A 15,494-nucleotide genomic window follows, 5' to 3' on the forward strand; every position below is an offset into this window, starting at 1 on the left:
ATTTTGCACTGAGGACGGTCAAGTGGAGGTCTTGACCAAAATATTTGTATTTTAGTTCATATGTTTCACTGGCTTGTATAATCCTCGTTTTTCTCTTTTTTTATTATTGTTTCGTTTTGTCATGATTAGCCAGTGTGGTCTTAGAAATTATTTATGTTATCACTTCTGCCTCTCTTGCATATTTCTTCCGTTTTTCTATTCCTGAAACTGATGATAGTTTGGGCCGCTTGATTGAGTCAAGAAGAATCTCTTCAAAAGTTTTTGACTGGTTGTCAAACAACTTCCTTGGACTAAAGGTAACAGAAAAGGTAATTTTTTCTAGTTCAGTGTTCATGTTGGTTCTGACTTTAGATGTGCTTGCCTTTTCCTCTTGTTCCTTTTTCATTTGTGCATAGCATCTCAACTTGGCAGGTTCAAACTTTGGTCTAGTCAATTACTAATGGGTTTACTCTAATTAGAACGTTCAGATCGAAAATTCCAGTTGCTTTGAACGACTTTTGATCAGACTAGGAGTCAGATAGGTATCCCATACCTTTGATAAGAGACATACAAAATTCTTCTTTGACAGAATGTTGCCAGGTTGCTCCCCCTGTCATTTTGCCTGGTTGTCAAACAACTTCCTTGGACTAAAGGTAACAGAAAAGGTTATTTTTTCTAGTTTAGTGTTGACGGTGGTTGTGACTTTAGATGTGCCTGCCTTTTCCTCTTGTTCCTTTTTCATTTGTGCATAGCGTCTCAACTTGGCAGGTTCAAACTTTGGTCTGGTCAATTATGGATGGATTGACTCTCATTGGTACACTCAGATCGAAAATTCCAGTTGCTTTGAACGACTTTTTGAACAGACTAGGAGTAAAATAGTTATCTTATACTTTCGATAAGAGACATACAAAATCCTTCTTTGACAGAATGTTGTCAGGGTGCTCCCTCTGCCATTTCACGAGATTCTGATCATAAGAAACTTTCATTCCCTTGAAAACCACTTTATCGAGAGGTTGAAGCATGTCGGATGCATGTGGAGGTAGCTTGAGGATTGTCACATTATTTTCGTCTGCAAGTTTGACAAAAGCGAGAAAAAGATGCGAGTCATGTTCATCTAAGATGAGGAGTACCTTTCCCTCTACATGAGGGAAAAATTGGAATTCAAACCAGTTCATAAAGAGATCAGACGTCATCCACCGTTTCTTGGTAGATCAGTAGGATGCACCAGGGTAAGCTCCATCTACAGGTATCCATAAGGTCCAGGTATTTTTTGCAGAGAAAACTATTAAAGGTGGAATTTTTTCTCCATTTGCACTGATACAAGCCAAGATAGTATGTATTTTCACGTCCATTACCACTTGTTCTACGAGTGGCTGGTGAGCCTCTGGCTCCAGCAACTTTCGTGTTGCCAGGATCCCTGCAGAAAGATTTCTTGTCCAAATTTAACCAGCACTGGGGTTTGTCATGAATATTCATCACTGTGGCAGTTTCATGCAACAGTTCATAAAAACCATTCATTATGAAGGGGTCAGATTGCTGCAGAAGTCTTTTGTTTTCTGGTCTTTCTGGTTTCTACAGTGAAATTTTGGTTTGAAACTTGAACCCCACCCACCAGTCATGAGCAGGTCGGCTGTCCTTAAATCTTGTTTGAACTTTGTTCTTGATGAGATAGTCTTGGACTTGGTCAAGGAATTTCAGCTTGCTGAGACCTATGCCCCATTTTTTAAGTATTCGGAGACCCTGAGCCATATCCTTTTCTATTTCAGTGGGAATTTCTTGGCTCCTCCCTCCACCACAAACTCGTTTTTTGAATTCTGTCTTCTTCATAAGATGGTCATGCAAGGTAGTGCACGGTATCTGAAACACTTTGGAAGCCTGTAGCATAGACATTCTCTTTGAAGATATCTCTGCTAGCGCGTTTTGTAGGTAATTTTCCATAAACTGACTCTTTCCTTCAAATTAATTTAATGGCAAATAAGCAACACAATGGGAAGAAAAGACTTAACGTATGGAAAATTCTTTTATTTTAAGAAAAAAAAAGTTGGGTATGTCTAAAAAATGTGTTGAGAACAATTTTTGTGCATATTAGGACGTAATAATTTTTTTTAACATGTTTCCAGTAACACAATAGGAGAGGGGCTCCTGTAAAGGAAACATCTTAATAAAATAAAAACAGCGTAATTATATACCTTATTTTACACTATTTCCAAATACCATTTTCATTTTTTTTACAATGAAACACCCTCCAATGGTCCCATATGTAGCCCAAATAATATATATCTCTGTATATTGTCAAGTAATTCTTGCAGTTATTCTAACACTAGTTATTCTTGACGTTTTAGCCCCTTCACCTGAGATATATTTTATAGGCTGCACTATTTCAAGTATGATTATCTTTCAGGGATAGGGTGAATCAGGGAAAGTCCGACAATGACCTGCAATTTTTCTATAGTTCATTGTATCTGTAGGAGGCTTTCAAATTTTCTTCCATATTAGTACCAGTAGGCAATAGCGTCATCAACTTCTGGCAAAGTTAGCACCCCTTCTGTTCAGAAGGTTTGGAAGTTTTTTAGACGGCATTTATTTAGGAACAAAGGCAACTGACTTTACGTTAACTTATGCAGATTATAACGTAAGTGAGATAGAGAATTTTTCATTTCTTAGAAACTAGAAGACCAAGAGCATCTTCCTGATTTTTCAAAACAAACTAATGTTATTAGTTTAATAGATAAGAGGGGTGTCAGTCTTACACCTAAAAAAGTCCATCTGGGGAAAGCCTGACATGCCTGACTTAACCCCTACAGGAGAAGTTTGGCAGGGGTATTGGACTTACCCCATGTTACCAAAGATCAATATTTCAAATGATAGAACAGATTCTAAGCTTTAGATAATAAGGTTTGAAGCCAGTAACCATCTTTAGATGACTCTACTTACTTAGTGGAATGTAGTGTTGTGTTGATCATTCATGTATTGTAGTTCTGTACCTGTTTTCGTTTATCTTTCTCCCTTTTCATTGTTTTTCTGTCTTAACCTTTACTTGTGACCAGCTGTGCAAAAAGTGGGCTAGCAAAGTAGCAATGCTACTTGGCAGTTATGAAATCTGTTGGCAGATTTTGTCTGAAAATACCATTTTTAAATATAAAAACAACTTTTGCTCAAAGAAAAGCTGTCAAGTTGTGCTCAGCTGGGCAGAAAGTGGGGTAGCATAGTAGCAATGCTACTTGACAGTTTTCATGGCCTAGTCGCCACCCCTAGTGATTTATCAGTAGTGACAATCCACCCCTAGTAACTATAACATTCACTTAACTTGACATAATTTTTTCTCTACTTTCAAAAGTTTATGTCTCAATTATTTATTACACATCAAAACCAGACATAGATCATTGAGTTACTGACATCAAAACCAGACATGGATCATTGAGTTACTGGCATCAAAACCAGACATAGATCATTGAGTTTCTGACATCAAAACCAGACATAGATCATTGAGTTATTGACCTTTCTTCCTATGCTAGTAAAAGTATACTGACCTTTTCATAGTTGTAGCATAGTGATCAATGAGTATCAAGCATGCATTTTGGTATGCATTATTTTCACTATACCAATATCATTGGAGTGAATAACTCAATCCATAAACTATCAGCAATAAGCCATATACAGTATACTTCAGACTTTGAATACTATACTCCACTAGCAGTATTAGAGTACATAGATACAGTACTTTTGAAAAAATAGTACATATGTAATTATGGAGTATGATATTTATGGCTAGTATATGGCTTGCCTTTGAATTAGATTACATTGTCAATTGTGATTCAGAAAACTATTGATATAAAATTCTTTAAACTACTGTGAAAGAGTTCAATTTTCTCTCCTGGATCTCCTATTTGTCAAAGATGAGGAGGCAATCCAAAGTATAGACCCAGAGCCACCTTTTGGCATAAGTAACCATGTAGCCATAACTTGTCGACTAAAGATGTATCTGCAGACAAACAATTTTAGAAAGCACATGTATATAAACTATAGCAAGGTCAGGCAAGATTTAGCTAACCATGATTGGTCTTTTGTTATAAAGAATAAGGTAGAGGGAACTTGGCTTGAGATGAAAAAGGGCCTCAGTGAAACAATTGCAAAACACCCAACAACCACTTGGAAACAAAGACCAAGAACACTCTCATTCATCACATGAGAAATCAAGCAAGCAGTCCAAAAGAAAAAGAAGTTCTGGAGAAGGTACAAGGACGTCCCAATGCAGGCAAATCATGAAAATTCAAACAAATACAAAACAAAGTCCACTACCTTACAAGAGAAGTTACTAAAAAGTATGAGGAGTCTTTAGCTTCAGTGTCGAAAACAAACCCAAAGAAATTTTGGAAGTATGCCTCCACTTAAAAACCCAGAAGAAATTCAGTAAAGGAACTCTCAGTTAATGGGAGCATCATAAGTAACCCTGGAGATATAGCTGTAGCTCTGAACCAGCAGTTCAAGTCAGTTTTTACACCTCCAGGAGATGCCCCCTTGCCACAGGTGCCAGAATTTGATATTCAGAAACCAATACAAATTATTACTGTCAACACTTTGGATCTGGAATCATGGTTCAAAAGTTTGAACACAAATAAGTCAGTTGGTTCTGATGGGGTTCACCCTCAGACTTTGAAAGAGGCTCATGCAGAGCTTGCCCTCCCCCTAGCAAAACTGTTCCAGAAGTCTCTTGATACCAAACAAGTCCCTCAAGACTGGCAAAATGCAAATATTACACCTGTTTGCAAGGGTGGAAGCAGGATCTGTGCTGCATATTACCAACCCATTAGTATTACCTCAACAGTCAGCAAAATGCTTGGAGGAATTGTGAATACTGCTGTTATGAAACACCTGATTAACAACAAACTACTTACTGATAGCAACATGGATCCAGATCAGGATGCTTGGTTGAGACAAATCTTATTGATGCATATGAATGTGAACAAACTGCTAGACCTGGGTATCTCTACTAATAATATTCTATTAGACTTTGCAAAGGCTTTTGACAAAACTTGCCATCACCGTTAAAAGGCAAAACTCTTAGCTACCGGGATACAGGCTGAGGTTGTTGAATGAGTGATACAGTTCCTCTTAGGAAAAAAGCAGAGTTAAAGTGTATGGGGATAAGGGGCAAGAATTCCTCTCAGAAAATACTGGAGTTGATAGTGGTAGGCCCCAGGGAACAACCTTGGGCAAAACACTTTTCAACATTTTCATTAGTGATGCATATGGGCTGTAAGAAATAAGATGAGCACTTGGGCCAACAATTCAAAGCTTATTGGGCTTATTGAGCCACTATACAGGAGGACCTGGATTCACTTTCCCTTTGGGCCAGCTAATGGAAGTTTGAGTTTAACATTCAGAAATGAAAGACAGTCCATTTCGGAAAAAAGCATGAGAAGTGGCAGTACAATATGAGTGGAGGGGATGGCTCTAGGCAATCAATTGGTTCTTCAGCAGCTGAAAGAGATTTGGGAATAGTCATCAATGAAGAATTGAAATTCCACAAACACACACAAACACCGGTTGCCAAAGCATCTCAGACCCTTGGAATAATTAAGGGTACAGTATGTAGCAGATCATCTAAAGTCATGACAAAGCTGTACAAGGGTCTCTGGCAACCATTGCTGGAATTTGGGAAGTGTATTGCCATGCCCCTGAATAAGGGTGACCAACAGAAAATAGAGTCTGTTCAAAGACATGCAATCAAAGCTGTTGATGGATGCAAAAACCTCCACTATCCATCTGGCCTAAACAAACTACAGCTCCCAACACTTTTCTACAGACAACAGAGGCATGATATCATCATGGCTTACAAGCTACTGCATGCTGATTCCTCTACTCAGAAGTCTTTCCAACTTGACAAATCATCCAGAACAAAAAGGCATAGTAAGAAGCTGCTTCACAATAGAGCTCACAGCAGACTCTGCAACCACTATTTCTCCAATAGAGTGGAGGCCCCCTGGAACAGTCTTCCCAATGCAGCTGTCACCACTTCCTCTGTTGATGCATTTAAGATGGTTGTTCATAAGAACTGGTCCACCAAACCATGCAAAACAGAGTGGGACTCTGCCATACCAATGGCTCCCCATCATCACTGACCAGCAACCCTACAGAATTTTTTCCTTATTTTGCCGGGTAATGTGATTCAAGGTAATTTAAGATAATAGAAGCAGAAAAAGAGGGCCAATCTAAATACAGTCTCTTGAGATAAAATGTAAAACACAGATGCATTTGAGAGAAAATCACTACTACTATCACTAAAACTACAACTTCTTCAGTGAGTGCTACTAAGGCTGAGGATACTGAAACAAACATCTGAGGAAATATTGAGGAGAAAGTTGAACTAAATCAAAGCATATTAGGCATATACTGATTGCTGATAGGGGAGTATTAGCAAATTTTTTAAATGAATTATCAGATTACAACTACAATAACTACTATGATACCAGTACAATTAAGGATAAGAGCAATGGCATTTAGGCTAAATGACTGTTTTCATTTCAACAAAAAGAGCTTGTTTAGTGTTGAAGTAATATATAATTATTTATTTAGGCAATGATATCTTAGGCTCCAATCACTTTGGACTTTTAAAGAGGGCACTAGAACTTTCAAGCATAGTTATCTTTCTAATATATGGTATAATCTAGATATAATCACTCTCCACCCATACACTTTTGAGGTTTGGCACCCCCTGGGACTGCATATTCAACACTCGCCTGATCCTCTTTGCTGAATCCATGCCTATAGGGCCCTTTTCTATCAGTTGATTAGAATGAAAGTATTCCCACCAGTTGACAAATATGTTCAACCAATTAATGATGTTCAGGGCCAACAAGGAGGGGTGTCAATAATTTCTTAGACCACACTGCTTTTCCATTGACAAAAAAACTAGCAAGAAAAAATGGGTTTTAATTTTATTAAAGCAGTGAAACAATAAATAACAGCAAATAAACACTTAATTAACAACTTAATTAGGGGTTATGGGCTGGGGGTTAGGTGACCTTCATTATTTATTCAAGTAAATATATTCTTCACTTTTTGATAGATTTCCATTTATGCATTGATTGTAAGAGGAGAGTGATGCATGGTATCAATATAGACATTCACTTTTGTTTATTGCATTTCATACACCAGTGCTGGAAGTTTTGTTTAATATGTGAGTTTGTTTCTTACTTATTTACTTATAGTTTTTTTCTCTCTCTCTTTGTGTGTTTAATTCTTGTATTTCTATGTGTGTTATTTTTAAAAGAACATTTTTTTGCGGGGGGGGGGGGATGCTCCTGGACATGGGGCCAAACTATTCAGAGTATTTTTTAATTAAGTGTTTATTTGTTTTTATTTATTGTTTCACTGCTTTATTAAAATTAAAACCGTTTTTTCTTGCTTAATTTCTTGTAAGGAGGGATGTCAATTTACAAAAATGTGGAGGGGGTACAATATAATTTACTAAATATAGGAGGGGGGGTAATTTTCATGTTTAAGTTTTTTTAATGAAAATACCAAAAAGGTACTTCCTAATGAAAAAATACAAATATTGATAAATACAAAATGTTGCAGGGCAAAAAACCAGACTCAATTGTCTCCCCCTCCCTGTTGGCTCCCTTACCAACAAGAGAGATGAACATGAATTGCTTGGATTCCTGCTTCAAAGGGTTTTGAGATAGACTTTGTTTTTCAGAAATCACTAACTTGGCAGTAGAGCTAACTTGGCACTAACAGCTAAGCAGTAAAATCAAATCTAAATTATTCACAGCAATGAAAAGGGAATTTAGATTACAACTGGAGAGTAAAAATAAATGAGATTAAAAACAGTAATCCCTGAAAAGGATACATCTAATCTTTTTAATTGTTCTAATCCTTCTAATAAAATCCAATCCAATCTTCTCCAATCAAAGGATTGGATAACTTAGCCATAAACCAAATTTAGCAATCATGAATTTTAGCTATTCAATGAGTTTACAAAAGCTTCCACTCCTTTAGAAAGTTTTTAAGAGCTCTTGTCTCTGCAATATTTATATCTAATATTTATATAATAATGATTTGATTATGTCTGAAAGATAATCATACTTGTCTATCACTAGCCTATTATATAAAAACAAGTTGTAAACTAGTATGGGACAGCCTGGGACCAATATAATTTCAGGGGGGGGGGGGCAAAATGGGGTCTTGGAGGAGCAGTCCTCTCCTGCCCATAGAAAATTATGACCCTGGTTGACTAGTTCAGATAGAAAGTTTCCCTTATTCTCTAATTGGCAGGCCTTGGCTGAGTTTCCAGAGGAGTTCAAATAAACTGAAAATCAGTGCTGATATTCAGGTGACAAAGTGATGATGTTTAGAAAGCTTAATCATACCTACAAATAAAGTTAAAATACTATTCAATACCTTATTTTATACTCTTTCTGGATTAACCCCGGCCTAACCTTTCTAACCTTGCCCAAATTTATAGACTATAAAATATATTTTCTGTGTTTTTTATATTCTTGATTTTGTCACCATTGATTCAATTAATGGTTAAATTGGCTTTTACAAGAGTGATGCTAACAGAGGTAGGCTATATAAACTACACCTAAATTGAGAGAAAAGGCTATCATCTTTGTTAGCCTGTGCTTTGTTGAGCTGCATGTTTGACTATGGTACTAATTTCTGAAAATATGAAGGGCAAGCCAGTAAGACCAATTTAGCTGCTGTCACACCAGCTAGTAATGGGTAACACAATTTATTAAATAGCTCATAACTCAGAAAGTTTCCAGTACCATCCTTCACTTATTGTCACAAGCAGGGTGATTGTGATTACAGCTTGTAAGATTCAATGGACACTTCCCATGAGAATACAACCAAATTAAGATACTCTGTCATTCCTGAGTTACACCCTTTTGACAACCCATATATGCATAACATGTTTGGACTTAGTTAAACACTTCCCTCAACATTCCTTGACAGACTCACCTTAATAGGCTACCCTTTGTATTCTGGAAAAGTATTGGTAAAAAATGCAATATATGCAGCAAAACAAAGCACAAAGCTTAGGCCAACAAAGCGGAGATTCAACTTTCTGAAGCACAGGCCAGCAAAGATGATACCTTTTTCTCTCATTTTAGATGCAGTTTATATAGCCTATCTCTGTTAACATCACTCTTGTAAAAACCAGTTTACCCATAAATTCAATCAATGGCAACAAATCAAGAATATAAAAAACACAGGAAACATATAGCCTAACACAGGCTATAAATTTGGGAAAGGTTAGGCCTAAGTTGGGTTAAAATTGAATTGGTATCAAAAGCAACAATTAGCCTATATTCAGAAAGAGCATAAAATAAGGCATTGAGTGGTATGTTTATTTTGTTTGTAGATCATAGCCTATATGTGGGTAAAGTTCTACCAAATCATATTATTGAGTTAGAAATAAAAGTGAACACACCATTTGATGCCTTTTTTTTATGCTGATAATGAATATAATAACCATTTCTATCAGAAATACATTTCAGCCCCCCCCCCCCTATATATAGGCCTACCTAACCCAACCCTGAATTGGCAAATATAGGGGGGGGGCTGAAATTCATTTCCAATAAAAATGATGGTAAAATTCTACTTTAGCTACTTTTGACTATCTCAGAAAGGGGTTAGGTTAGGAAAATGAAACTTTCAGGGATGGGTCTATGGGTTAAAGTATGCCCCAGGAAGGTATTTTCAAGTACCTACCTCCACTCTTTCTCCCTCTAGAGGGTCCTGACCTTTGATGACCTTTAAAAATCTGTGAGTTATAGAAGTGAAACCATGCAAAATAGATCTTCTGCTTAAATGAAGTATAACAAAATTGTTGGTCAATATATACCAAATCATATTATTGAGTTAGGACTAAAGTGAAGGCACCATTTGATGCCTTTTTTTTATGCTTATTATAAATATAATAAGCATTTCTATCGGACATTAATTTCCGCCCCCCCCCTATAACTGACAAGTCCGGGTTAGGTGGCTCCTATATAGGGGGGGGGGGCTGAAATTCATTACCAATAAAAATGCTTATTAGCCTATATTCTTAAAACAGTTAAAAAAAGGCATCGAAGTGTGTATTCACTTAAGGCCTATTTGAAGATAAATAGTATGAATTGGTATCGAAGGTGCCCAATGGATATTCTTAAAAAAATTACATTCTATAGAATGTAAAAATAATATCCAACTACACTTAGTATCAAGATAAAATATCATGCTAGACAGATATTAACATTTTTAAGATTTACACCTTTACCTACCTAGCTGAATATTTGACTGTCTATGCAATATACAGAATATCTACCTAGTTGGATAATAACATAGCTTAGTGTTTTGGATATATATCCAAATAGGCAGATAAGAAGATTCTCTAAGCAGTTTTGGCTTAATATCCAACTAGCCAGATAAATTGTTTCTCTTAGGAACAGCAAGAATATCCACCTAGTTGGATAATAATGTAGCTTAGTGTTTCTGATATATATATCCAACTAGGCAGATAAGAAGATTCTCTAAGCAGTTTAGGGTTAATATCCAACTAGCCAGATAATTCATTTCTCTTAGGCACAGCATGAACATGTAACTAGGTGGATAATACCAAGTCTTAACACTTCTGATATAGCCTAGATCCAACTGGGAGGATAAGTAAATTCCATTACACATTTTTCAGATAATATCAAACTAGCCAGATAAATTGTTTCTCTTAGGCATAGCAAGAATATCTACCTAGTTTGATAATAATGTAGCTTAGTGTTTCTGATATATATCCAACTAGGCAGATAAGAAGATTCTCTAAGCAGTTTGAGGTTAATATCCAACTAGCCAGATAAATTGTTTCTCTTAGGCAGAGAGAATATCTACCTAGTTCAATAATAATGTTGCTTAGTGTTTCTGATATATATCCAACTAGGCAGATAAGAAGATTCTCTAAGCAGTTTGGGTTTAATATCCAAATAGCCAAATAATTCATAACTCTTAGTCATAGCATGAACATCTAACTAGGTGGATAATGCCAAGTCTTAATACTCCTAATATATCCAACTAGGAGGATAAGTAAATTTCATTATACAGTTTTGGGATAATATCCAACTAGCAAGATAAATTGTTTCTCTTAGGCACAGCAAGAATATCTAACTAGGTGGATGATAATGTAGCTTAGTGTTTCTGATATATATCCAACTAGACAGATAAGAAGATTCTTTAAGCAGTTTGGGGTTAATATCCAACTTGCCAGATAAATTGTTTCTCTGAGGGTGAGATAATAACTACCTAGTTGGATAATAATGTTGCTTAGAGTGTCAAACATATATACAACTAGTCAGATAAGAATATTCTCTAATCAGTTTGGGGCTAATATCCCACTAGCCAGATAATTCATTAATTCATTAGGCACAGCATGAACATCTAACTAGGCTAGATGGATAATACCAAGTCTTAACACTCCTGATATATATCCAACAAGTTGGATAAGTAAATTCCATTAGGCTATACAGTTTTGGGATAATATCCAACTAGCCAGATAAACTGTTTCTCTTAGGCACAGCAAGAATATCTAACTAGGTGGATAATGCTGAGTCTTAGATATTATAATAGGCTAAAAATTTAACTAGACAGGAGGTTACTTAACTAGCCTACCTAGTTTGATTAATATCAGAAGGGCTATGATAAAGTATTATCCCCCAAGTTAGATGTTTATTCTATATCTAAGAGAAAAAATTGTCTGACTAGTTGGATATTATCACTAATTTATATGAATAACTGACTTATGTGTCTAGTTAGATATATAACAAAAATATTAAGTTAAAGAATGGTCCACCTAGTTAGAGATACTAACTTGGCTTTTATGCTTTAGGCCTATTGTATTTGGCTAGCAAGATAAAACTGTTTTTCTTTTGAATTTTAATTATTTTCCTAGTTGGATAATTTCCAATTTGCTTAAAAGGATTTTTCAGATAGCTAACTAGTTGGATAATTTTGGCAATAACTAAGTATGGTTGGATATTATTTTTACATTCTATAGAATAGAAATTTTTAGATAATATCCATTGGGTATACTCCCTAGTAGAAATGCTTATTATATTTGTAATCAGCATAAAAAAAGGCATCAAATGGTGTATTCACTTTATTTGAAACTCAATAATATGATTTGGTATATATTGACCAAATTGTTTTCAGCTTCACAATTTTGCTCAATCCCAATTTATAAGGTTTTAAAGATATGGAAATACATTTCCTAAATTTTGGAAATAAAAAATTGATATGGCTTAAAATTCTGCTCATATAACTGAAATTGCATTTTCAGAATAAAAGCCAGAGAAGAGGAATCTGATAAAATAACACCAAGGTAAAATAATCTTTTGTCAAAATTTCAGTAGGTAAAGAACTGTCAATCAGGTATTTTTTAGGACCCACTAGAGAAAGAAAGCCTGATAATAGGTACTTCAAAACACCTTCCCAGGACATACTTTGACCTATAGACCCATACCTGAAAGTTTCATTTTCCTAACCTAAACCCATTCCAAGATAGCCAAAAGTAGAATTTTACCACAATGATTATTATACTCGTAATCAGCATAAAAAAAGGCATTGAATGGTGCATTCACTTTCGTCCTAACTCAATAATATGATTTGGTAGAACTTTACCAGAAGTCGTCTCTGAAAGTGGTAAAAAGCTCCATTTGACAGCTCAATGACTCTTAAAGATAATAAAGAACCCATATCCCTGAGCTGTAGGCTAACTAACTTCCTTCTATTTCACCAAACGTGGGCTTTGACTCACTCTGTGAGTTGATATGAGCTACTGAAACTTATCCCTTCCAAACAGTGTTTCCACTTATCTTTTCCAACAATCTGTAAAATCTTGACCATTTTCGGGAGAAAATCGGGAGACGGCTCTCAGGATTCGGGAGGAAATCGGGAGATGGATCTCAGGATTTAGTAGAAATTTTATTTTTTTTGTACTTTGTATTGAGTTTTTGGAGGTGTTCGAGCGATTTGAGCATAAAGTACCACATTCTAAATGTTTGGAGTGCAGATTTACTGGAGCCAGCTGCAATTCAGGAAAGAAAATTCGTCGATCAACGTTTCAAACATGACAAAAGGAAGCAGCTAGAAGCTTGAAATGTATTTAATTTTGAAACTAAGTGCAGTTATATTTCATTCAGACCCTAAAGCTGTTTAATTAAGTCATTTTTCTTAAACGACCCCTACTTTTTTTTGCCCTTTCAGATTCTATACGACAGCCCACTAAGTTCAGGACTGGGACAGAAAATTTGGACGAGTTACGGACACTAGGCCTTTGACCATTGAGTCTGAGTTGAGCGGATAATATTTTTACCACCATCCCTAGAGGTATTCACAAATGATAAAGAGAAAACTCAAAGTCGTAGCTCATTAGTATTGATATAACTGAAAAAATAAGTATAAGAAATAGTATAACTTTCAGATACATATACCAAATTACATTCATAATCTGCGTCTATCGCGTGGCTTTTTATGTGAGCAGCCACCTCTGATCATGCAGTAACTCAGCTGTGCTGGCATACGGTACTACTCCTTTTAGCCTCTTTCTGAGGGGCTGGTCAACCATCAGTGTGTCTGCTGTAACTCCGTCTCGTTTCATTTGAAGTTTCGTCTGAATTGTGGAAGCCAAAGTTATTGTTACCAAATGATTCCTTCTGTCCGTCTTTACTTCTTGAGTAAGCTGAACAGTCTTTCTGAAGCTATGTTTCGAAAACAGCAAGGAACACAAGTATTGTACAAACATTGCTAAGTTTGGTTTCCACGGTGGTCCTTCGCACTCAAAGCCGATTTCCAGTAATCCAAGGCTGTCAGTGTCACTGTTTAAATCATTATCGAAATGTTCCCGCTATTCTTCGTCAATGGCGCTTTTCGACACTTTTTTCATCTTTTCTTCGCGGTTTTATGTTAAGTTTCCAGGCCCGAAATTCTTGTTCAACTCGAAGAAAACTAACAAAACTACATATAAACAAATGTGTGATGCATTTTTTGCGCCTGTGCAACTTCCACACACGCCAAAAAAAATTAAGCTTGGAATTCTTAATTTTACCAAATCTTTTCTATTAGTTTTATTCCTGGTAAGATTTCGTTTTTAAACTTCCAATTCTTCAGCCTGCAAATTCTGAAATTTAAGCACTTTTTTTTAGATATTTGATTTATAATTTTACTGTTTATTTCCAAAACAACTAATGACTTTCAATCGCTCAAATCATTTGATTTATATTATTTTGACTCAGAACTTGCTATTTTCTTTTTTTGTTATTCTTGTTACCTGAGTGGCTTTGGCTTGTGAAATGTAGGTCTACTGTAATTCTAAATTATATTTCAAAGAGTGTTTCTATAAGCTCAGTTTGTGTACAATTTATTTATCCCTCAAAGGATTCCCTATTAATAGAATTTTCTTCTTATAAATAAACATTTGACTGAACATATATGTTTTTACTTTTATAAATTTAATACATCAAATAATATTTACAAATTGATCACTAAAAATTAGTATATGTATTTTAAACTGACAATTCACATTCATGTCTATTTTTAAGTAAAGTGCAATTTTTTTCTTGCTTTGGAATAGCATAGACGTTTAGAGCCCAACTTATGTTAATTTCTGCTCGTTTTGAGTTTGACTTGGTTATTTATTGTAATTTCTGCTCGTATTGGGTTTCATTTATTTATTGATGCTGGTTTTTAGTAGTTCCACGCTTGGTAGATTGTTTGATTTTATTTTTGCTAATATTTTGTTTAACTGAGTGCTTTACTTTTCTTCGAAAAGCTTACTTTGTGGAAAAAGTTTTTTAATTAATTTCTGTCCGTTATATATTGACATAGTCTTTTTAGGGAAAAAAAATATTGCCGTAAATCTTTTTTAAGACTTTATAGTTTGGCCTTTCTATTTGTATGCTGGAGAAAAATTCTCAGCAATTTTTAATGACATACGCCCTTTTAAAAATCTGGACACAAATGGTAGTGTTTAATTTTGTTTCATATTTCCTTTAGTTGACCTGAAATGGAAAACTTGCTACCATTCGCAAAAAAATTCTTTTAACTTTCTTTGGTTGCTTGGATACACTTACGCTATTTTGATTTTATCAAATTTTAAGAGCAAATTAGCCCCGAAAGTCCGAATATAATACCCTAAGTAGTTTTTGGAATAATACTGAGATGTCTTATTGGGAATTAGCATTAACAGAGTGCATTTTGATTTAATCTTAAGGCAGAATTTTGTTTTCAAACATAATAGGCAAATGGGAGGGTGGGGGTGGGAGGGGGATTAATTGTCCTCCAATCACATTCGACTGTTAAAAAGGGAATCAGCCCTTTCTATTTTCAATCGAATTAGCACATTTCGAAGTTCCCACGACAAATCCCTCAATGCGAAGTTCCCTGGTCCAAACAACAACAGCAAAAAATATTAGATTATACCCACATCAATTTTTATTATAAAATGTGAAGCTTTCCAATCACTTTCGACTAAAAAAAAGATC

General features: G+C 35.4%; 2 protein-coding genes across 5 annotated transcripts in view; one reads left to right on the plus strand and one right to left on the minus strand.

Annotated features, from left to right (window-relative positions):
- DMAP1 (DNA methyltransferase 1 associated protein 1) overlaps positions 1–12,801 on the minus strand; it is a 40,814-nt gene extending 28,013 nt beyond the window's left edge. The window contains exon 1 of one of the 4 annotated variants that reach the window (XM_089100836.1): positions 12,770–12,801. The gene's annotated coding sequence lies outside the window, so the exon portion shown is untranslated. Of the gene's footprint in view, positions 1–10,253; positions 10,321–12,633; positions 12,656–12,733 lie in introns of those variants that run through there. The other 3 variants (XM_089100834.1, XM_089100837.1, XM_089100835.1) reach the window with 3 other exon arrangements.
- LOC148944634 (uncharacterized) lies at positions 5,415–6,101 on the plus strand. Its single transcript, XM_089099975.1, has one exon. The coding sequence runs from the start codon at positions 5,415–5,417 to the stop codon at positions 6,099–6,101; it is 687 nt and encodes a 228-aa protein (XP_088956101.1).
- Positions 12,802–15,494: the final 2,693 nt, after the last annotated feature.

Source organism: Artemia sp. Qi Xiang Cuo, chromosome 14, assembly GCF_049724085.1.
Source record: "Artemia sp. Qi Xiang Cuo chromosome 14, ASM4972408v1, whole genome shotgun sequence".
Taxonomy (NCBI): domain Eukaryota; kingdom Metazoa; phylum Arthropoda; class Branchiopoda; order Anostraca; family Artemiidae; genus Artemia; species Artemia sp. Qi Xiang Cuo.

Excerpts from the sequence above, each read along its gene's own strand:
- LOC148944634 (XM_089099975.1), top strand. The coding sequence starts at position 5,415 with ATGAGTGGAGGGGATGGCTCTAGGCAATCAATTGGTTCTTCAGCAGCT.